The sequence below is a fragment of the Poromitra crassiceps genome (genome assembly GCF_964638095.1).
Source record: "Poromitra crassiceps genome assembly, chromosome: 23".
NCBI classification, from domain to species: Eukaryota; Metazoa; Chordata; class Actinopteri; order Beryciformes; family Melamphaidae; genus Poromitra; species Poromitra crassiceps.
In genome coordinates, this window is record NC_139639.1 from 12,954,013 (window position 1) to 12,978,466 (window position 24,454).

Below are 24,454 nucleotides of genomic sequence, written 5' to 3' on the forward strand. Positions count from 1 at the left end.
ATAGGTCCTGGAGCATTGGGCCCCTGGGCCTGGGCCCGGTAGACCCGTTCGGTAATACATCCCTGGCTGTTTGCACACTGTTTTCCCCCCCAAAAATATACAGCTATTACAGCAACACACACAATGGATTTACAGTTCAATTCAAAGTTGTTTTACAAAAACACAAGGAAGTGAAGTTTAAACCTTATAGGCATGTAGTCTTGCATTTGGGCCTATTGGGTCTTACAGTGCGGCACACTCAATTAAAACCAAAAGTACAATAACCCTCTAATTGTCCATAAACTTGTGGAACATTTTGTCAAAAATAAAGGGTTGGTGCCATAAGGGTTAATTTGATCCCAGGTTTGGACAAGATCCACGGTGCACCCTGTGAAGACGCTCTGGGTTATGGGCCCCTGGGTACTGGCTCGGCCGGTAGGCCCATTCGGTAGTACATCCCTGGCTGCTTGTGTCACTTGATTGTAATCACCTGTTAATTGATTACAATCACCTGTTACTTTCCTACCATGATGGCCGTGTGGTGATGTAACAGAATCCTATCAATAGGAGGATGTAACCACTACCAGTGGAGCAGTTGAGACCAGACAGCAGGCAGCAGTATGTCGACACCACTAGAGGGCACTGTGCTGCAACATGTAGCTGCAGTGTGGCTGACAGCTGGTGTGGTGTAACCTCACTCCATGCAGACCTAGAGGCTTATACCTTTATGGTGTATGGGATAAAATTAAAGTTGACATCATAAGATGTATGAAACTGGTGTAAGTTATATTTTAAAGGGGAAAATATAATGCTTTGCTGAAAATATAATAGATTTTTACTATATTAACTCATTGAATGCCATGGACGTCCTTCGACGTCCAATTAAATAGTGACGTAGAATGCCACGGACGTCCTTCGACGTCCAATGCGTTTTTTGACGGTGGGACGTCGATCAAAGCCTTCCGCAGCTCCTGTACAACTATAGTAGCTATTGGAGGTGTATAACCTATTTTACGGACTCATTAGGTGGCGACAGTGCTTGCTCGGTGCAGTCCAGATTAGAGACAGGTCCGAGAAACAGCCTAAAAGCCGTGGATCAAAGACAACCCGATGCATGCTCCCAGAGCCATTTGCTCTGTCGCGGGAGCTGACATTGGCTCCGAACAGGAGTCAATCCGCGCTCACAACTGAGCCCCTCTGTCCCTGTCTGTCTGTCTGTCTGTCTGTATAGTTTCTCCACCCGATTAGCAGACAGGAAAGCAGCCCCTGACGCCAAACCATTCAGCAATCCGGGTTGGCTCTTCCCTGCTGTGGCGCTGAGAGCCGACAGCAGCACACAAACGCAGGACTCCGAAAATATAATGGTTGCGTGAGGCTGTGTGCAGTGTGGGGAGGAGTTTACGGGGGGAGGGGGGGAGGGGGGTGGTGCACGCAGGGCATCACACAACAACTACGTCACTACATCAGAAAATATTATCTTCAGACTCAGTGAATGTGCTTGAAATGCTGCATTTCACAAAAGGCGGATTATCTCAGCTAATAATTTGAAAAGCCTGAAAACGCTGAAAACAACCTATCTTCTCCGGCTCATAACTAAAGAACGGAAAATGGTATCAATAAACTTTTTTTTGCTGATGATACAATAGAGCCAGCTCGTTCTTGTGCGTGTTCGGTGTTTACATAGTAATATCACACAATATTCTGTGGGCCTCGAGAAATCACTGAAAACGCTCTGAAAACTCTGGCACTGGGAGCATCCGTTCTCCAAAAGTGGCTGGCACTGAATGAGTTAATGGTTGTTTGCCTTGGGTTAGGGTTAGTTCCCATCATTTTAATTTACCACACTGATCTGTTAAAATAACCCCCTTTTTCTCCACATGATCTGGGACCTTCTCATGTGGCAGATGGAAAAGACAATCTAGTGCAGGGGTCAGGGGTCACCAACCTTTTTGACCCCAAGAGCTACAGTAGGCTATACGAGGGATCAGTGTTGGTACACAAACGGCAGCTTATAATGGGACCCTATGGAGCCAGCCTTGAGTGTCTCACGCTAGCAGTGCTTTCTACTAAATTCACTTCATTTTAAAAACTGCGACAGTTCACACAACTTTAACACGACATACATATATTATACATCAGACCCTTGAGCTACTTCTGCTCTCACTCAGAATGTCAAAATATAAGCGATGTGATGTATAGTTTTTGAGATATAACGTTTGTTTGGCACAACTCATAGGCTACTAGTAAACTGCTGTGGTTCCGGTGTGATGTCACACTGATTCTATAGATACAGTCAGTCTGTGGGGGAATATTGTGCATTTAAACAGGAGACAATCATCTCTCTACTATATGTTCAGCTAAATGCTCCACAGGTCTGTTACCTTCTTCCAAGCTTCATCATTTAAATGTTAGTGTCTCTTGAGTTGAGGGGAACCTGGAGCGATGAGAGCCACTGGCACCCTAAGGGGTTTCCCTACGCAAAGGGCAGGGGCTTTGAAGATGATTGAAGAGTCTCCTTTTTAAACAGTGTTTTCAATCAGCATCTCAGCCTCTCACTGTGACGAGGAAAGAGTCTCTGAGACACAAACACATTTTAAACATGGTCACGGAGTCTCTTGCTGCTCACATACGTTGTTCACTTTCCAACAACATGCTCTGGATTCAGCTATGTAAGCGTGCACATGATCAAATCAAACCAGCAAGAAGCAACTTGTGAAGAAAAGTAAGAGAAGCAAACAGGAATACAATAGCCTACCAAAATTACAACATCGTATCAAAATTACAACATACAATCACATTTGTAAGAACAGAGTACAATAAAAAATGCATACATCTCTGACTTACACTAAAATGTCAGGATTTTGATCTGAATCCATACTATTACACCACTATTCTTAATAAATAAACTTGTATCACATACATCGGGTTTCAGCTGAAGAAAAAGGGTTTAGTGCGCAGTTATTCTTTAACTAAACCAATAAAACTATTGTGCCTATGGCTATTTGAGCAGCCCTGACTCAGAAATGTTTGTGTAACTAGTACAACTGCTGCAACCCCCCCCCCCCCCCCCCCACGCCCCACGCACCTCTTCCAGTTCTGCTGGTGATCAAGCGCTTGACGGAGCCGTCCTGGAAGTCAGTTGTACAGACGGGCCTTCTGTCCGTACTCCATGGTGTGTTTGGACATCTCCAGGTTCTTCTCCAGCTGAGGCAAATAATTGATACTCTTTTTACATAGCTAATTATGTCAATGAAACAGGATAGGTAGGTAGATACAGTAGTTAGTTTGTTTGTAGGGGTGTGACAATACATCGAGCTATTATCGATGTATCGCTACATCATCAATATCGTATCGTGTATTGATGCAAAGTGAGATATCTATCGTCATCTTGAAGATACGCCTTGTAAATCCAAGCATGGCATTGATTATGTTCATAATTGAAAGGTCATCAAGGGCCCTTTATGGCAGTGGTTCTCAAATGGGGGTCCGGGGACCCCCAGGGAACCTTGAGGGGGTTCCAGGGGGTCCCCAGCCAAACGGGGGGTAATTTATTTTCGCTATGATTCCATTCATAAGTAACACAATGACTATTTTGGTCATGGGTTTTATACACTTTCTGTAACAAAACATCTAAAAGCATCAATCTTATTATCATATGGGGGAACATGCGACAACATCATATCAAATGGGGGTCTGTGGTCTAATTTCTGTCAGTTTAGGGGTCCTTCACGTGAAAACATTTGAGAACCACTGCTTTATGTTAACTGATTAAAAAAATCATTTACACTTAAACTTTAGATTGAACAGATTGTTTTTCATATAAATGCCTGGAAGAGCTCAGAAATAAAATACATTTGTCAAATATTTGAGTTGCTTTTTGTGAGTTGATGGAAATGTAACTGATTGTGTTAAATGGGCGATATCATCTCATATCGATCGCAGGCCCCTGAATAGACCCTTTTCACAGCCACCATTTTGTGTCTAAAAGGCAGGAAGTTTCACAGGTGCACCAAAACCTTAATTAGGGTGTCCAACTTCCAGTCCATTTAGGTGTTCCAGTGCTGGGGCCCTAATTAGTGAGTTGGTTGCAGTGCCTGCGTTTCCCCTGCCTTTAAGACACAAAATGGCAGCTGTGAAAAGGGCTAATTGAATCGAAATCGTATCGTGGCAGACTGTGATATCAGTGAGACAAAAAGAATAAAAACTACTCGCACACCGCAGAGCTCCTTTTCTCCAGATTTATTGCTGTAGCGCGTTTCGAGCTACATGCTCTTCATCAGACAAGACAGTACAGGACGCCATCATAGATATAGTGGTCAAGTGTCACATGATACAGTCACATGATGAGATCAGGTGTGATGACAGACACCTGTGTAATTGAGAGAAGGAAAATGCATATGCACACCAGGGCCGTTTCTCAATACCAAGAATGCATTCTTGTTCTTGGGTTCTTGGGGAGAACATTCTTGCTAGTCGTTCTTGGAAGAATGAACTTGCTAGGTCACAAGCACACATGACGCTGTTGGCAGTTTGAGACGATGCGTTCTTGAGAGTATTGCGCAATACCAGCGCAGAGGCCGCCTGCAGTACTACACAAATAAAAAGCTCAGCTGATGTAGAAGCAGCCAATTGTGCTCTGGAACTTTTTGCCATTTTTCGCCATAAATGTTCGTAAAGTGGCACTTATTGAAACCTACTACCCTGCTTGTAGGCATCAAAAGTCATCAGAAATTAATTTAGTGATGAAATAAAACTTTAAATTGTAAAAAACTTTCCGGAGCTAATGGCATCTTCTCTGCTGCGTTCTGCCCATGGATGTATTAAAATAACTGGATAGGGGACCTGCCACGCCCACCCATGCATTCGGACGGAGGTAGCTCATTGGCGCATGAAGCCATCATGGGGGCTTTTTCTTCCTGGTTTTACTTCCTGACTATGCAGCCCAAGGCGAAGTGCGCATGTGTGCCATGACGTGTTCCATGACGTCTCCCACCCCTCCCACCCATGGATTGTATTACAAGAAGAAAATACCCCCGTATATGGCTCTTAGTGGCTTCTGAAGAAAAAAATGCCCCATAAAAAATTAGTTGATAATTAAAAGAGTCGTTTTATACTTTGAGTGACACCCGGAAAAAATTCCCCTGGGTTTAACAGCTGCCGGAGTCCCCATGCAAGTGGATGGGAATTTTCCTTTCTGGGCTGCATGGCGTCACGTGACTTGCAATACAGAGCTTCGCCAGCATGTTCAAATGGCTTCAAAGCCCAGCGCTATTCCTGGGGGCTTGGTTCTGCCTCTGCTTATGCCGAAATGCATGCTGGGATATCTGCCTTGCCAAGTTGACACAAGTCACCAACCAGAGCATCCTCGGTAAAGTGGGCGTGTCGAGAACACATCCGGGAATTTTAAGCGTTCTTGGCGAAATGTGAACTTTGTATTGGAACAGTACTTGGGCTGCGACTGATGACGTTTCACAGGGACACAAGAACGCAAGAACACACAAGAACACTTATTGAGAAACGGCCCAGGTGTAGAGAAAACGGCAACAAATCCCATCTGCCATTAACCATTAACAATGGAAATATAGAAATGAATCACTAAAATTACTTGAGAAAAAGTCTAAACATGTCAAAACATCTAAACATGTCAACCTGACCTGTGTATTTTGGTGCTATTGTGATTTTAATCTACATTCCTACAGGTGAGTTTAATGTGTGTCGTTTTCCTTTAGTCACCTTCTACCTACCTTTGACATATATGCAGTATGTCAAAGGTAGGTAGAAGGTGGATTTTTGTCTACTCAGTATTAGCCTGTGCAATCTTACCAATATCCTGAGGGGTAGCCCTCAGGGATGGGCAGAGCTTACAAATATCCTGAGTAGCCCTCAGGGATGGGCGGAGCTTACCAATATCCTGAGTAGCCCTCAGGGATGGCCGGAGCATACCAATATCCTGAGTAGCCCTCAGGGATGGGCGGAGCTTACCAATATCCTGAGTGGTAGCCCTCAGGGATGGGCGGAGCTTACAAATATCCTGAGTGGTAGCCCTCAGGGATGGGCGGAGCTTACAAATATCCTGAGTGGTAGCCCTCAGGGATGGGCGGAGCTTACAAATATCCTGAGTGGTAGCCCTCAGGGATGGGCGGAGCTTACAAATATCCTGAGTGGTAGCCCTCAGGGATGGGCGGAGCTTACAAATATCCTGAGTGGTAGCCCTCAGGGATGGGCGGAGCTTACAAATATCCTGAGTGGTAGCCCTCAGGGATGGGCGGAGCTTACAGATATCCTGAGTGGTAGCCCTCAGGGATGGGCGGGAGCCAGTTGAGGTCTGGCCAGCCCAGGGTCTCGTTCACATTCTGCTTTTCTAGCCATTTAATAATGGCTTCAAAGTATCTCATCAGTGCACCGGCGTCCATCTTGTTGGTGCCCAGGGCTTCCTGGAGCACTTCAGGCCAAGGTTTGGAAGAGCCAGCCTGAAGAATCTTCCTGGAAGAAGAAGATTGAAATGGTTGCATCCATAAACTGCATCCTTAAACATGACTTGCTCATATCTGTAAATGTGGTCAGCTCTGGAGGCCCTATGAGTACACATACTCTAAGATGGCCCCCGCCTCCTTGGAGCGGTAGATGTCACACGTGTGCAGAGGGCCTGTGTGCTTTGCTGCCTGACACAGTTTCTCGTGGAACTGGAACTGCAGGATGTAGCTGACAAAATACCTGCAATAATAATAATCACCACCATCACGTCATCATCTGTATTTACCATCATCTGACACTCTAGTCTCTTAGGTCTATCCAAATCGAGCCATTGCACACAAGCACACACACATGCAGACAGAGGGAGAGAGAGACAGGAAAATCCTGCATTTCTACACCACCTACTGTATCTAACCATCATTTTTCATCTTGGGGCCCGGAAGAAGAAGAAGAAGAAGAAGAAGAAGAAGAAGAAGGAGGAGGAGGAGGAGGAGGAGGAGAAGAAGAAGAAGAAGAAGAAGAAGGAGGAGGAGGAGGAGGAGGAGGAGGAGGAGGAGGAGGAGGAGGAGGAGGAGGAGGAGGAGGAGAAGGAGGAGGAGGAGGAGGAGGAGGAGAAGAAGAAGAAGAAGGAGGAGGAGGAGGAGGAGGAGGAGGAGGAGGAGGAGGAGGAGGAGGAGGAGGAGGAGGAGGAGGAGAAGGAGGAGGAGGAGGAGGAGGAGGAGGAGAAGAAGAAGAAGAAGAAGAAGAAGAAGAAGAAGAAGAAGAAGAAGAAGAAGAAGAAGAAGACCTTTGGTGTGCCTTGTGTTAGTCAGTGGTGGCAGTTGGAGATGTTTGGACAAGATGCTACCTGATGTATGGTGTGTTTCCAGGAACGTGAAATTTTGCCCCCGGATCAAAGTGCTCCTCTGTGCGCTTGGTGGGCGGGCAGACGCCTTGGTATTTTGTCCTTTAAAGAGCAATGGCAGAAGGAATATATGGATTCAGTTTCCAGTGTGTTTGGGTCATTGAAAGGCACTACACAAATTGAATGAATTATTATTATTATTATTACGGTATTATTATTACTAGAAATATTGCACGCTTCGCACGCGCATCTCACATATTTGCATCTCTGGGAGCTGCCCACTAAAACCACAGTCATGTACTGCTGGCCACTGAGCAGCTCCACTAGAGCTGTCGGGGGTTGTGCCTTGCTCAAGAGCACCTCAGTAGGTGTTGAGGGACGGTACACACACACACACACACACCCCTTGTTCAATGTGTTATTATTAGTATTGTAATTTGCTACTGTTGTGTCAGCTAGAATTAGCTAGACAAATTTTCTGTGAAGCCCTCTGAGACATGCTTGTGAATTATACAAATAAATTGTCTAGAACCTTGGCGTGAGAGGTGTTTGTCTATGGGATTCTTCTATGGCATTACTCCAATCATTTTTGCATCAATCATTCACTTTCCCAAACCACGTTTTCTCAGCTGGTCCAAAGATTCAAATGAGTAGGGGGGCACGGTGGCGCAGTGGTAGCGTTGTCGCCTCACAGCTAGAAGGTCCTGGGTTCGATTCCCACCCGGGATGCTATGAGCGCTGAAGGAGTGTGTGCCCGTCCGCATGTCCTCAAATGCCCACTGCCTGTGTCGGGTTGTCAAAAAGGGCCTTTCTGTGTGGAGTTTGCATGTTCTCCCCGTGCCCCCTGGGGGTTTCTTTCATATTCATAGCTTTCAAGGGGCGTTACGTGCTGCCGAGAACGCCCACCTGGCGGTCAAAAAAAAAACTTGCCAGCCGTGTCGACTAGTTTCTCACGCTGTGTTTGTTCAGCCAAAGTGCCGGATAGCCTACCTGTTGTGCTATCGGTTGCACTAAACCGACGAGGAGACACGCCTGGCTTGTGTTTTTACAGAATCCCGTGGGAGGAAGAAAGGAGGAGGTTGTGGATTTGTGCGACGTGGTTCAGTTGCTGGGGAGGGCAAAAAAAATTGCTTTTTTTTCTACCATCAAAGTACACACGTCTTTGCTCTTTGCGGCCAACATTTCATCAAAGGTAAGCTCAAGTAACGTTAACGGGGTATTAATCATTATTGTAACGTTACTTGAGCTTACCTTTGATGAAATGTTGGCCGCAAAGAGCAAAGACGTGTGTACTTTGATGGTAGAAAAAAAAGCAAATTTTTTTGCCCTCCCCAGCGACTGAACCACGTCGCACAAATCCACAACCTCCTCCTTTCTTTCTCCGACGGGATTCTGTAAAAGCACAAGCCAGGCGTGTCTCCTCGTCGGTTAGTGCAACCGATAGCACAACAGGTATCCGGCATTTTGGCTGAACAAACACAGCGTGAGAAACTAGTCGACTTGGTTGGCAGCCTACCTAAGTTTTTTTTTGACCGCCAGGTGGGCGTTCCCGGCAGCACGTAACGCCCCTTGAAAGCTATGAATAGGAACCCCTCACCAAAAACATGCAATATCCTGGTTGCTGAAGTGGTGCCTCCTCTGATCGTTCGGGGCGCCTGTTCGGAGGGAGGGGAACTTGTTGGAATAGCGTGATCCTCCCACGTGCTATGTCCTACCGGTGAAGCTTCCCCTGTCAGGTGAAAAGAAGCGGCTGGCTATGTCTCGGGGGAAGCTGATCTCCCCAGATCAGCAGAGGGTGGAGCAGCAACCAGGATAAATACATTAGAATTAGCACTAATGGGGGATAAAAATGGGATGGGATGGGAGGGGGAGGGGGGTTTGTAAACAAATTAAAAAATCAAAATCAAATGAGTAATCTTAACTGCCAACCTGAGGTACCACCAGTCAGAGTTTAGGCGCTCTGGGGGCGTGCCTCCGCTGAACACGCCCCATCTCCATTGGTCAATTAGGTAGCCAAAGGGGAGGAACGCGATCTTGCTTAGAGCCGTCTTCAACAGGAAGTTAATGTCAGTCTCTGCAGGAAGTGATTACAAATAAAGCACTTAATAACTCGTGAATTTTATTGATTGTTTTTCGAAAAGGTTGTCACTATATTCTGAAAGGTGCTTTTTAAGTGAAGTTTATTATTATAATTACCATGGTCAGCGGTCAGAGCCTCCAGTAGGCCGATGGTGTACAGATGTTTGGGTGTGGAGGCGGAGAGACCCAGGACATCGCCGATAGCCTCGTGGAAACCGGGGTTGGCTCCTCTCCGGAAGCCTACGGGCTGGTCCTTGTATTGCAGGTAGTACTCCACATGTCCCATCTCATGGTGCACGGTGGAGAGAGCCTCCATAGTCACTGTGGTGCACATCCTAATCCTGAAGAGGAGGAACTATCAATTCATTCCTTATCAGTTAGTATAATCAACGACAGTATTGTAGCCATCTCGATGGATAAAGTGAGCACGTTGGTCCTTGGCCAACCGGATTGTCCCTTTGGTCTGATGGTTAACATGTTGTGCTTGTGAATGACAGACCCGGGTTCGAAATCAGCCCTGCCTGTGTCGTTATATTGGTGTCAGAAGTGGGATCTGTCGGTAGTAGGGGTGCACCGATCACGTTTTTTGCCACGATCACCGATTGCCTATGGGAAATATCTGCCCAACCGATCATCGACTGATCACCGATTACCTTGTAGGATTAAAAAAGTTTGGAAACGTTAATTCGGTCGATTATTTCTCCCCTTTAATAATACCAATTGGTATTGTATTTTATATTGTTGGAAAGCCTGATTAGTGATAGGGCTTTTTTTTATAAAAAATTTTAAAAAATAAAAGCTACATTCCTTACTTGTTTTATGTGTTTAACTGCTGTAATTGTTTAAATTGTATTAGTTCTGCAGAGAGGTTTTGCAGGGTTTACTCAGCTCAACAACTATCTTCAAACAGCAAAATCCAAGTGACAGAATTTAAATTGGCTGCAACTACTCTAATAACATACTTGTTATTTATTTATTTTCAAGTTGAGCTCAGTTTGGTGTGAAAAGTATGTATATTGATATTGTTCTAGCAACTACGTAAACCAGCGTATATGCTTTGATTTTCAATGGGCAGCATTTCAAGCAATTTTATATTGTATATTGTTTTTAAACTATTTTGGAAGAGAAAATAACCTTTTTTTTGTAAATTTTTGTATGACAGCAGTTTTAATACAGTAACTTAATATAAAGAAATATCGGCAATCAGCCGATCGCATATATGAGGTCAAAATCGGCCGATACAGATTGCGTGCCGATCGATCTGTGCACCCCTAGTCGGTAGGGATCACGGTGCGGTCACCGGAGGCGCAGGGCGCCCCGGTTGCGTGGGGGAGCGGAAGGACGCCATAAACGGGATGATTGGCGGCAGAGTACGCGGAAGCGCAGGGGAGGGGAGGCAGTGTAGCGATCCGGTCTCTATGCATAAAGTGAGCATGTTGGTCCCTTTAATGGTTAATGTGTTGCGCTTACGAATGACAAACCCGGGTTCGATACCAGCCTCGCCTGTGCCGTTACAGTATTATCAACGGTAATGGAAGATCAATACAGTAGTACTAGTCAAAAGTTTTGACACCTGATTGAATGTATACATTTCTCATGAACTTGAAGCCATTCTGATCTAAAGGCTTTTGCTTAAATTTCTTTCCAAAGTTTTTGACTTTCCATCCAGGCAAAATGTTCTAAGCTGACTCCGCAGGACCTTGTCTGTTTTACCTGAAGTCTCTGCGGTTTAAGAAGTCCGAGGCACCCCCGTGGCACACCACCTCCCGATCAACAGGCTTCACCAGCATGGATTTGTCCCAGAACTCCTGGGGCATCTCCAACAAGCCCAGAGAGGTGAAGAAGTCCTCAGCAACATGGAACATGAGTGTGGCATTGTAACCCTGGAGAAAGAGAGGTAACAATGAAATGCTTCACCTCAGTGGGTTCTGGCAAAGCAACCTTCAACAGAAAAACAGAAAGGGTTTGATTTCATTGTCTGCAAGACCCAACAACTGAATTTCACTTTTTCCATAGTCATGTCAGCTTTCCCCTGACTTACTTGTTTGACCATTTCATCAGTCACGTCCACGTTGGGTTTGTCAGGGAAGGGGACCATCATGTCATAAATATTGTGCCAGGTCTGAGCCCACATGTTTCCTGAAGGAGAGGGAGAACAGACACTCGAGCATCAGCATCAACTTGCTGATCAAATTCCTTACGATAACCGCACCGTTTAAAATTTTCATTATCATTAAAACCGTGTTACCGTGATTACCGTGTTACCATGGTTACAGTGCTTTGAAAAACATGGTAAATACTGTCCATCATCAACCAAAGTTGGCAACCGTCTCCCAGACGCAGACGCGCAGCCTTGGAGAAATGATTTCAGTGAGTGTGTCAATCCTTTTTGGGTCTGAGTTTTCAATATAAAACGTAACATGATTTCAGTGAGTCTCTCACTACTCTTTGAACATTTTCAGCAATTTATTACGAATACCGTGATAATACGATAACCGTGATAATTTTGGTCACGATAATCGTGATGTGAAATTTTCATACCATTACATCTCTACTCACAAGCACCGTTTCTTTAAAGCAGTGAGGCAAAATGACTGGCAGGCAATGGCGTGCCTCCCTCGATACTGTGGACTGTCACCAGGAGTTGGTGTGATTACATTTCACTTCCTCCTATGCATCTATAATAACTGTTGATGTATAGGCTAGTCTAGTGTGTAACACACATTCATGCCTCCAGCCAGGTACTGGCAACATCAAAAGGTGCATCTGCCCTACCTAGCAGGTGAGCTGGGATGGGTCCTTGGAGGTTGATGTACTTGGGGCCGTACTGCTTGTAGAGCTTGCGGCGGACAAAAGCATGCAGTTGCTGGTAGAGGGGCTCGACGGTCTTGTAGATTTTCTCCAAATCCTCCTCAAATGTTGGAGTGTCATACCAGGAGCGCCAGTAATCTCCAGTGTCCTTAAAACCTAGACAGGACATAATGTTCATCTTGTCAGATGTTTGCCTGATGTATATATTTTTTTAATGTACTGTACACACTACCAGTCAAAAGTTTGAACACCCCTGATTCAATGTTTTTCCTTATCTTAAAGTCATGTCAATCTAAAAGCTTATGCTTAAATGCTTGTTTCTTGCACAAATATAAATAGTGAAGTTGATCCTATGTATGAAGTTCTTTCCATGCGCTACGCGCGCTCAATGCCTAGGCTTGGCCGCTACGCGAGTACGCACCCTCGCCCCGTAGCTCGGCTGCTGCGTGGCCTCGCCTGCCCAATTGGCGAGTGTGTGTGTGTGTGTTGCTCACTAAATGTTATTGCATCAGTGATGTCAACAATGCCTCCGTGTGTGTGTGTGTGTATGTATGTGTCCCATTATAATATCACTGATGACATCATCAGTGTGTGTGTGTGTACCCCCCTATGACATCACTGATCAGTCTTGTCACAATGCCTCCTTGTGTGTGTGTGTGTGTGTGTGTGTGTCTGTGTGCGCGCGCCCTTATGACATCACTTTTGACATCATCACTGATGATATCATCACTGATGACATCACTGATGTCATCACATCATTAGCTAAAAAACAAAATTCAATAAAAAATGTATTAAATTTTAAATTTTACAAGACAAGACAACGACAAAGACAAAAAACAAAAACAAAAAGACAGGGCAGCTCAGACACTTCATAAGTTAGCAAAGACATAGATGTGGACAACATTAAAGGAAAGGATGGACAAATTAATGAGAATACAATAAAATAACTTAAATTAAATTAGATGTACATGGCAAAAGGCAATAATCAGGTGGCAATATCACTTCGGTTGAGGTATCCAATAGTCAGTGTCTCTGCTAGGTTAGGGTCAATATATTTCAAATAAGGCTCCCACACTTTATAAAAGACATCGGTTGTTGAGTGCAGTATACATGTCATGAACTCCAGAGGCATAAGCTGCATAATTATCTGGTGCCAGTTCCTCTGTGTTGGAAGTTTGTCTTTAATCCAAAATAAAAGAATATTTTTTCTAGCAGCAAAAGTTAATAAATTAAATAGCCGTTTGTGATGTTTATAAAGGAGTTTCTTATGGGGAAGACCAAGAATAAGGCTGACAGGGTCTGGGTCCAACTCCACACCAAAAATGACATTCAACTGCTGCACTATGTCTGACCAGTATCGTTCTATCTTAGGACATGACCATATGCAGTGAGTGTAATCTCCCACCTCTATCTTACACTTAAGGCAGAGGGGAGACAGGCTAGCATTCATTTTATGACGAAGGCTGGGTGATATTTGCACTCTATGTATAATTCTTAGCTGCATCGACCACAGTCTGTTGCACACAGAAATTCTTTTGGCATTATCAAATATATCACACCAGTCCTCGTCATCAATCTCCACCTCAAGGTCCCTCTCCCATGTCTGCTTGGTGGCCAGTGTGTTCAGAGTAGAGGTAGACCTTAATAAGCTATAAAGAAAACCAATAAAACCTTTACTAGGGCCAAGTAAGAGTACCCTTTCGACCTCAGAGGCTTCTATATTTGTTGTTAATGTTGTACACCGGAGTATGAAGTCCCTCATCATTAGCTAATTAACCTTAATTAAAAATTTTGGCTCGGTCAGGTCACTTTACACGCCCGAAGGTTTCAGCCCGATCGCACGTAAAACGGCATAGCTGTGGCCGAACACAGAACTTGAAACAGACAAAGCCCACATACTCAATTTTATATATAGAAGATAGATAGAAGATAGTGTTGTAAAAATAAAGAAAAATGTATCCAAACTTTTGACTTGTCATGTTCTTGCAACATGTCAGGTCATGGTGAAGTTCCTACCATCAGCTTGAGAGGCCTTGTTGCTGAGCTCCACAAATTGGGGGTAGTACTTCTGAAGAGGTACACCTGATGCATTGTGCCAGCCCTCCCAGGCGTACAGCAGCTTCTTGTAGCTCTTGGAGTTGGCCATGATAGATGTCAGCTCTGGAGAGAGAGAACAAAATCAACACACCCTCAGTCACAGAGATGACAGCAAATAGAGGGACGCTGAGGCCTCGCCTCCAAACAGAAAGAGGAGGCTAAAACAATAGATATGTGTCCACTTATAGTGATGGGCAAGTTACTCAGGAAATGTAATTAGTTACTTTTTTCTATCCCATTTTTATCCCCCGTTAGTGCAAATTTTTAAATGTATTTATCCTGGTTGCTGCTCCACCCTCTGCCGATCTGGGGAGAGCCGAAACTGGCTCCATGCTTCCTCCGAGACATGGGCAGTTAACCAGCCGCTTCTTTTCACCTGACAGGGGAAGCTTCACCGGTAAGAAAATAGCACGTGGGAGGATCACGTTATTCCAACCAGTTCCCCTCCCTCCGAACAGGCGCCCCGAACGACCAGAGGAGGCACCACATCAGCGACCAGGATATTGCATGTTTTGGTGTGGGGTTCCTATATGAAGGAAACCCCCAGGGGGCACGGGAAGAACATGCATACTCCACACAGAAAGGCCCTTTTTGACGACCCCACCCGGGCGGCGGGCACTCGAGGACATGCGGACGGGCACGCACTCCTTCAGCGCTCACAGCGTCCCAGGTGGGAATCGAACCCAGTACCTTCTAGCTGTGAGGCGACAGCGCTTACCACTGCACCACCGTGCCCCCAGGAAATATAATTAGTTACTGATTACTCCTTTGAAAAAGTAAAAAGATTACTTTACTTATTACTTGGTATCAAAAGTAATTAGTTATGTTACTCGTTAATTTACATCACTTTCGCTGCCCCCCTTCTGAAAAAGTGGCGTACGTTTAGCCAACTCCTTTTAGAACTGAATCCCCTTTATTATTATTATTAATTATTAAAAAATTAACCTTAGAGGAGGAGTCAACAACCAGCCAAACCATACTTTTTATTTGTCTTCTCTTTTCAGTTTTAGAGCTACAGGATATCGGACAGATTGGTCATTCCACCTACTGGAATGACCTACCTTTGATGCTCCTGATAGATGGAACAAACTTCAGGACTCATCAAAAAAGGTTCCAAGGCACTCTTCTTCATTAAAAAGCTTTATAGAACATAGAACAGAATAAAACAGCCAACATGTTTCGGCCATAAGGCCTTCTTCAGGGCTAGTTGCAAAACCTCAGGACTCTCTTAAACTGGACAGACTGGTCTCCATAGAGACGTTCAGGTCAGGGTCTCCATAGAGACGTTCATGGTCTCCATAGAGACGTTCATGGTCTCCATAGAGACTTTCATGGTCTCCATAGAGACGTTCATGGTCTCCATAGAGACGTTCATGGTCTCCATAGAGACGTTCAGGGCGCTACTTGAGGATGCATTACATAGGAGCTGCACCTGCTTTGGATAGCCCTTTTACTTGTCTGCATCTGTGATTTTTATGATGTACTGCAACTTTTGTGATTGTAATTGTATTATTGTAATCAGGACATCCTTGAGAGAGCTTGCTCTCAATGGTCCTCCCTGGAATGGATAAATAAAGGGTAAAAAAAATAATATATATATTTGCCTAACTACCTACCTAAAAAAGGAATTGCGTTGTGGCAACGCAGTAGTCTTGCATAGCCAGACCTATCTCCACACTTCGTTTTAGCGCTCATTTCCCATACCAAGCCCTTGTAAACATGCGAGAGCCTGTATCTTCCGGATGTGTAATTACAGGTTTCCACCCGTAGACACAACAGAGATTGTTCTGCAGATATTCGAAGAAATCGGTTTCAAATAATTCATGTGAAAATGTATTTATACCAACTTACCAGGATCCAGGCTCCAGCAAACGTTTGGCTTTGGACACACCTTGGCTGTTGAATAGATTTTGTCCATGGTGCTGAGAATTTCATTATACTGGAGACAAGAAAAGAGTGGAAGTCATGCTTTCATTTTAGAAAGAGTTCAGCATTTCTGCTAATATAGTAGTACATTACATAATATAATATATTATATATATAACATATATATATAGTAGTACATTACATTATATATATTAGGGCTGTGGCGATTCACTTATCTCCCGATTCGATACTATCACGATTCTTGGGTGCCGATTCGATTTATATTGCGATTCTTAACACATTCACTGCCAGCCGTTTTTTCAATACTGTAGGTAGGTTCTGCCAAGGTTTTTTTTTGAGGATTCTGGCTCATCTTTCAAGAGCCGAGGATTCTTTTCTGCTAAGATTTTGTGAACACAAATGATCTCAAAAGAACTAATAGAGTGTGTGCTTTCTCTGTCTAAAAGAGATAGTTTGTAGAGTTAGTAGTGATGTAGGCATTAGCAGTAGAATACAGCATGGTTTCAGCGTCTGAAAATTTATTCTGAGATAAATGGCTTTTTGTGAAATTCGATAGAACAGTCACTTTAACCATTTATTTTTGGCGTAAGACGTCAGACATCTAAACAATAGTTTTGAACAGTAATTTCCTCCATAGCAGCAGGAAACCCCCCTCTCCTTCAAACTCCTCCCTCCGTGGGTGTGTCTCTGATGGCTTTGCAGCGTTTGTCACAAGCGAGGCTCTGCCTGTCTGTGCTGCCTGGCTGCTGGCGGCTGCTCTTTGGGCGAGTCTGCATGAGTCGTTTCGGTTGTGAGCTCAGCTGCAATGAAGCTGCGTGCGATTGTGGGCTTTCTGCCGCTGTTTCAAAGTGTGTTGCACGCATAATCTATTATGCAAATTTGCAATCCCCCACCGCCAGCTCCCAGCGCGATAATGCGCGAAAGCGAAAGCGTTTTCGCCAATCCATTTTACAGTATGAGAATGGTTTCCTCGCGCGTTTCCCTGCAGTTTTGGCTCTGCTTTTTCTAGTCTGGAGAGCACTGTCGCCACTTAGTGGGTCGGTGGAATGGGTTGTACACGTTCGGTGGCTCCAATATTTTTATAGGAGACGTGGGGGGCGTTGATCCACGTCCCACCGTATCAACACGTCATTGGCAGTCAACCGTTGGATTTTTTTTGACGTATCAACTCGTCATTGGCAGTGAACGTGTTAAGTATTGCGATTCTACGATTATTGCGATTCGATATTACGATTTATTGCGATTTTTGTTTATTTTTTTCTTTTGTTTTTTCAGTTTGTTTGCTTTTTTACACTAGATTAGAACATGGGAAAAGTTGAATCATACATTAGAGACTGTATATTATATATCATGAGTAGGGCTGGGCGATATAGTTAAAAACAGGGGCGGACTGGGATCATAATTCAGGCCGGGCATTAGATACCAAGCAGGCCAGGCCGATATGGGCCGACGCGCGTGAAATTTGGGGCGCTTGAAACCCAATTTGGGCCGTTTGAAGCCAGATTTGGGCCGTTTGAAGTCCAATTTTACAATGAGATGCACCCACTTTAACCCTGAAGTGTAATTATTACTTCAGACTAACTAATAAAGTAATAAAACCACATGCAGTGCTCGAGTGACATCACTCAGCGCACAATTGCTCAACTTCATAGACATTGTGACATCATCAGTGAGATCACAATTGTTCTCGAGTGACCATCACTGATGACATCATCCAATGTGGGACAGAAATTGAAACAAACAGAACCCACTTCCTTGTATATGATGATGATGACAACAAACCTCCTTTCTGTCATTCTCCGGCAGGTTGGCGGCTCCCAGTCTGCTGATCTGGCCTATCAGCTTCTTGACGTCAGCGAATTGCACAGGGAACGTGTCCACCAACTCAGGAGGGAACACCTGCTTGGCCTTCTTCCCCCAGGCCTCGGTGAAGGCCTGCTTTTCTAGGTGTGCATTTACCTATAGAGCCATGGGGGGAATGAGTTTGAGTTTGTCATCTCTGCAAATATTAAGGTGTTGCATAAATTACCTTAAGTTTCAATCTTAAGTTTGTCCCTTAGGCAATATCTTTGCCTAAGCTGAGGGATTCACTTCGGAGCGTTCCATAAAGGATCTTAGGTTTACTCCTTGCTTGTGTTTAGACTGAGGTTTTTACGGTAGTTACTGTCAGAATACAGCACGCTTCACTCTGCTCACTTCACTCACAGCATCCTTCAACATTAACATGACTTGACAGCATGTTATAGCTAGCTTCTTCCAAATGGACAACAATGAGAATATAGACATAGAAAGCCAAACTGGACCGAAGATGAAAATGTTATTCTCCTTGTAGAATGTGGCAAGCGTAAGCAAATTATACAAAGTTATTGTTTCTATGATGCAGCAGCCGTAAAAAAAAATATGCACAAACAGAGGATGTGGCCAGAAATAATGGACAAAATCAATGCAAGAAATCTCTGTCAAAAGAACCGTGGAAGATCTCATGCCTTTTGGTTCTGTGCTTCACTAGCGGGATTCTGGGCCAGGATATTTGACTGGTACTCTTAAGGCCTCCAAAATAAACCTTCAGCCGGAGGCAGAACTTGCCATCTTTGGCTGCTCGGAGACTTCTCTGAACTTCCCTGCAGCTGTGCAACAGTCTCTGACACAGGGGACAACTGTCGCCAAAAGACTAATTCTGAAGGAATGGAAGTCTCCCTCTTCCCCTTCATTTCAGTTGTGGTTAACAACGTCTGGGACCCGTTTCTGGCCTATCTTGACGAGGTCAGGGGTGACGGGTGACTCGCGGACCCTTTGCGTGGGGCCCCACGCACAGCATCTCCTAGAAGCACATAAGCACCGTATGTGGCTGGTAGCACTACGTTGTAACACTGAACGTCCTTATATATGTTTTTTTTTCTTTTCCTTTTTTCTCTCTGTGTCTGAGCCTCTTCAACCACCATAAATTCAGCCATTCTGGTATGTTACTATGTTACACAAATAATTTAGTTACTAAGGACCTTGTTGCAACGCATAATTCATAAGGGAATAGGGATGTCACGATACTAGAATTTCTACTTCGATACCGATACCCAGGAAAATATCGATACTCGATACCATTTTCGATACCACGCGGCGGGATGACAACACATCAAGAGGCATAAAAAAGAAACAAACAGATGGACGGACAGATGCACGCTTCTCCATAATCTAGACCTGATAAAATTCACTAAAAACTTTGACCTTACACAGCAGATTACACCTGCTTCTAGTCATCAGCCTATCACAACACAGCAGATTATACCTGCTCTAGTCATCAGCCTATCAGAATACTTTGAATTTATTGAAGCAAAAGATACCCACCAATGACAGGGAGGGAGAAATCAGTGGTATGTTTGATTTTTCATTAAGAGAAAGCACTGCTGATATTGATACAGTTGCAAATGAGTATTGTATCCGTTTCAATTTTTTAGTATTGATACATATCGATACTATCGATACCTGTTGCAAATGAGTATTGTATCCGTTTCAAATTTTTAGTATTGACTTTTATCGATACTATCGATACTTTTGACAAGCATATAAGGGAATACTTAAGTTAAGTAGCTAAGAGCAAACACTCTAGATCGAATGGTTTTCCCTTACTACATCCTAAGGTAATCTTTGGGTGATTTTATGCAACAATGTTTTTCCTAAAGGCATCCTTAGATAAAAGTTTAAGGGTAACCTTACAGCACAAACTAAAAATATCAAAAAGTCAGACAGTTGAACAAATAATCAGTTGACATATTAAGCTCGCAAGACCCCCTGCACATTTATTCAGAACACGCGAGCAAAGTTGGCCACTTTGGGAGGAAACTGAGCCTGTCATTCTCCAAATCAACCAGGGCTCGAGTGGATTTTCACTCCTGTCCCTCCCAACCCAGTCCCACAAAGAAAACTCCTGCCCGTCTTAAGAACAATGACTCCCATTCCGACTGTTTATTTAACTACATATTTATATCAACCTGATTTATTGTTACCGTAAATTTCGGACTATAATAAACTATATAAACTATATATAACTATATAAACTATATATAACGGCTTTTTCCCCGTTTTTTGGCCCTGCGGCTTATATAACGGTGCGGCTTATCTATGGATTTTTCCGGGGAAAAAAAAAAAAAAAACTGAATTCTCTCTTCTTTAGCACTCTTTCTAACTATAAATCCACTTCTGTTTTAATTTCCTCTCTTGCCCTCTTTTCACCACACCGCGGACACTGTGTGCACTGTAAAAAAAAACACAGGTGGTGTTGTGTTATGTTGTTTTGTTGAAATGATAATAAATGGGAGCTTCCTCAAACAGCCATCTCTTTCCCGACAATCCCCTCTGTGCATGAACCCTTACATATGGTAATTAAACATTAAAACACAATTAAAAAAAAAAAAAAAAAACATTAAAACACCTGCGGCTTATAGTCCGGTGCGGCTTATATATGTAACAAACAGGCAATTTTGCTGCTGCGGCTTATACTCCGGTGCGGCTTATAGTGCGGAAATTACGGTATTATGATTCCTGTCCCGCCGGCTCCCATTTACTTTGTTCCTGTGAAGTTTTCAAGTTTCTTGTCATACCGGCAACAATGCAAACATCTGTCACCTGCAATGAAACTCAGAGCCCACTCAACTTCACTGTAGTAAAAGAAATGTAAAAAGGAATATCAATAAGAAGCAAGTTTCAAGCAGAGTAATTAAAATCAGATATCAAAAACATACTTCGTAAAAACAAGTAGGTAAAAACCAAAACAAACCCCACAGGATTCCCGAAATAATGTCAGCCTCTACAGTGCATCCATTTGTGAGTGGGAGGTGCCAGTCCGGGCAGGGACCTCTCTATGGGAAAGGTTCAACTCACACCAGTTCAACATGCCTTATCTCTGTATAGACTGCCCATTGGTCACATGACACCGGCCTGGGCCCGAGGAATGGAGGGGAACTCAACTCAAAACGTGAGTTTTTTATTTATTTATTTATTTATTTTTATTAATTTTATTTTAAATTTTTATTAATTTTTTATCTATTGTCAGATAAACGGGCTTTCTCTCCAATGGGACATTTTTCAGACTTTTGGGGTGTGCGACCAATGACATGGAACCGTCGTCGTACCTACCTGCAGCTTGGAGTTGTGGTCTGTCAAGTTGGTGTTGTAGTTCCAGCTGGCCGTTTGACTCTGGAAGAACACCTCCTCGGCCGTGCTGTTGTAGTCACTGACGAACCTCGCTGCTTCAGCCGCGGTGCTGGAGTACTCCCCCGGCAGCCAGCGGGCAGGCAGAGCCTCACACAGTCCCAAGACCGGCAGCAGCAGCAGCGCTGCTGACACAAAGCTGTCCATCCTGCTCCATTTGGCTCTCAGGGAGGAAACACACTACAGTGCAACGTGTCAGAAGAGTTAGAAGAAGAGGCAAAAAAAAACTTTTCGTGAAGTGAGAGTGCGCCTCCTCCACCCTGGGGCTGTTGTATCATCCACTCCCTCACACGCCTCCACCCTGGGGCTGTTGTATCATCCACTCCCTCACACACCTCCACCCTGGGGCTGTTGTCTCATCCACTCCCTCACACACCTCCTTCCTCACCCTTGTCTGCTGGTTGAAAGGCACAGAAGCCACAGCCAGCTCCTTGTTAAGGAGCCGTTTAAAGCAGCCCACACTTCTCTGCAGCCTTGCCTCTCTCAGCAGTCTAAAGTGGAGGATGACATGGGAGTGGTTTTTCACTCCTGTCCCGTGCCAATCCCAGGCCAGGGTAAAAAAAAAATCCTGTCTCGTCCCACTCCTGGTAGAATGACTCCCGTCCCATCTCACTCCCATTTTTTTTATATATATATTTTAGTCTCTAGGCAATGCAATGATTTTGATTTGATGTTCTATCCTTCTTAGATTACTTTGTGTTCTATTGCACTTTTAATTCGCACCATTTGGCCATATCTAATCTATCTATATATCCCCAACATAAATGGGAGCTCGGGCTCTGTGTGTCTGTCCCACTGTGACATCAAACGTGATGTCATAAATCACACTGTGACATCATCAGTGATGTCATAAATCCCACTGTGACATCATCCGTGATGTCATAAATCCCACTGTGAAAGCATCAGGGATGTCATAAATCCCACTGATGACATCATCAGTGATGTCATAAATCTGACATCATCAGTGGTGTCAGCTGGTCTCATTCGGTCTCATTGGCCACACAGCAGCCGAGTTGCGGGTGAAGCTGCATGGCCAGCTTGGTGAGCTGCAGGACGGGTGAGGTTTATGGCAAGAATCACTGCCATAAACCATAATATTATATTATCACCCAGCACTACTTGTACAATAATAACAATAACAATAATAATACTAACAATAATTTGTCTATTTGTCTGGTCTATTTGTGTGCCAGTGTTTTCGTTCCCCCGGCCATAGAAATGCAGCAGTAGCTAGCAGCCAGAACCTCGCCAGAGCTAGAGAAAAAATAAGAAGCATGGACATACCAAACGAAGTATTCAAATAAGTACTTGAAGAAACTTGCCGGATCCATAACATCACATCTTTGAAGCTTTGGTTCCTGTGTTCCGCCCATAGCCGACGCAGGGAGTCATCATGGCGAACCCGAAGAGCACTGATGGCCGTGCCCACGGCTGAAAACAACAAACCCCACGGCTATTCTCGCTAGCTCTCTCCTAGCTTAGCCTAGCTCTCCACCTCTCCACACACAGCCATCTCTCCCAGGCTCTCACGCAGCTCCCCTCCCTCCCCCAGCCAATCCCAGGTGAGCCAGCCTCTCTCTCTCACCTAACCTCGCGGCACCAGGCTCTTCTCAGCGAGAACTCTCACCCAACCCACTGGCTGTTGCCTTCACGGTCCCACAGAACCCCGTAAATCCCCACATACATGCCAAATCCCACAGGTAATTAGCCGGTGGTTTTCATGTAGTTATTGTGTAACAATGGTGGTTGCACATCAAAGTGGAGCATGTCAATACAGAGACGATTTATTATGGGCACCCCTGCGCGGGTATGACGTGCAAAATCGTGAGAAGTGTTCCTAATTTTCAATTTTTTCATATAAAAATGTTTTTTGTTTTTGTTTGTGTTGAGGAACAGCGGCCACGCTGGCGGCGGCCCCCGCCACTGCACCGTTGCACTGAGGCTGCTGTACACATGAGTGGTGAAGAAGGGCTCGCAACTCGCTACTAGTGGTGATTAATAGCAAACATTCAACAGTTTCTCCTCTAAAGATATTGTAACAACACAGGCGAGGCCGTTCGCGAACCCGGGTCTCCAACTTACAAGCCCAACACGTTAACCATCAAGCTAGCTAAAGGCTCACGTGTTGGCTTTTATCCTTACAGACCCAGGATCGCTACACTACCTCCACCTGTGGGAAGCGCAGCCCCTGCGCCTCAGCTTACTCCCTGCCTTACCAGCGCTTTTAATACTCTCTCACGCACCCCCCCCCCCCCCCCCCGCCACACACGCGCACGCACACACACACACACACACACACACGCACACACACACATCAGTACCTAATAATATTTACCAAGCTAACGTTGGTTTCATGCTAGTTTGACTAGCATCTGACTAGCTGATAGCAGCACTGAGCACACAGTCACGTTTTCATTCCATTTAGAATTTTAGTATAATATCACTGACTCTCACGGGGAGGCACTGAAGCTTACCAGGTGGAGGGGGGGAAGCATAGTCGTGATCTGAAGGAGCAGCAGTCACAGCTTCATCAGCCGAGGTTGCCCCTTTCGGAACTGCTAACCGCTAACGCTACGCAGTCCCTTATTAGTACACCGCCGAAATAGCCACCACAGGTCGCTCCGTCTGTTAAATCTTTCAAACTACTCGATAAAGTTTCGCAAATGAAATTTCAAATGTACTTACGGAGCGAAAAGGGTTGTGTGAACATCGGCGCATGGTGTTGAAACAATAGCGCCACTAATAAACATGTTTAATCCCTCACTGAAACCCGGGTGTCATTTCCTCAAAATGAATCAGCGACAAACACTCGTCTTCTTCTGCGCTGCTGGGGCCGGAAGTGATAGCGAGCGCTATGACAGCAGCGCAGAAGAAGACGAGTGTTTGTCGCTGATTCATTTTGAGGAAATGACACCCGGGTTTCAGTGAGAGATTAAACATGTTTATTAGTGGCGCTATTGTTTCAACACCATGCGCCGAGGTTCACACAACCCTTTTCGCTCCGTAAGTACATTTGAAATTTCATTTGCGAAACTTTATCGCGTAGTTTGAAAGATTTAACAGACGGAGCGACCTGTG

General features: G+C 44.6%; 1 protein-coding gene across 3 annotated transcripts; it reads right to left on the reverse strand.

Annotated features, from left to right (window-relative positions):
- Window positions 1–6,113: 6,113 nt before the first annotated feature.
- LOC310797297 (angiotensin-converting enzyme-like) lies at window positions 6,114–24,231 on the reverse strand. Of its 3 annotated transcripts, none has more exons than XM_083659661.1 (13): window positions 23,851–24,231; window positions 21,302–21,556; window positions 17,954–18,130; window positions 16,136–16,223; window positions 14,204–14,347; window positions 12,152–12,343; window positions 11,418–11,515; window positions 11,090–11,259; window positions 9,494–9,717; window positions 9,227–9,371; window positions 7,301–7,399; window positions 6,571–6,693; window positions 6,114–6,462 (listed from the first exon to the last, which is right to left on the reverse strand). In XM_083659661.1, the coding sequence occupies exons 1-13, from the start codon at window positions 23,869–23,871 to the stop codon at window positions 6,252–6,254; spliced, it is 1,947 nt and encodes a 648-aa protein (XP_083515787.1). In that variant the 5' UTR covers window positions 23,872–24,231; the 3' UTR covers window positions 6,114–6,251. The 3 variants fall into 3 exon arrangements, with proteins under 3 accessions (XP_083515787.1, XP_083515788.1, XP_083515789.1); XM_083659662.1 differs by lacking the exon at window positions 23,851–24,231 and adding an exon at window positions 22,661–22,812; XM_083659663.1 differs by lacking the exon at window positions 7,301–7,399.
- Between the last annotated feature and the right edge of the window lie 223 nt (window positions 24,232–24,454).

Excerpts from the sequence above, each read along its gene's own strand:
- LOC310797297 (XM_083659661.1), bottom strand. The coding sequence starts at position 23,871 with ATGCTTCCCCCCCTCCACCTG. Across the intron at positions 12,344-14,203 it reads CAAGGCCTCTCAAGCTGATG|GTTTTAAGGACACTGGAGAT; the intron begins GTAGGAACTTCA and ends TGTCCTGTCTAG. Across the intron at positions 11,260-11,417 it reads CTGATGAAATGGTCAAACAA|GGTTACAATGCCACACTCAT; the intron begins GTAAGTCAGGGG and ends CTCTTTCTCCAG.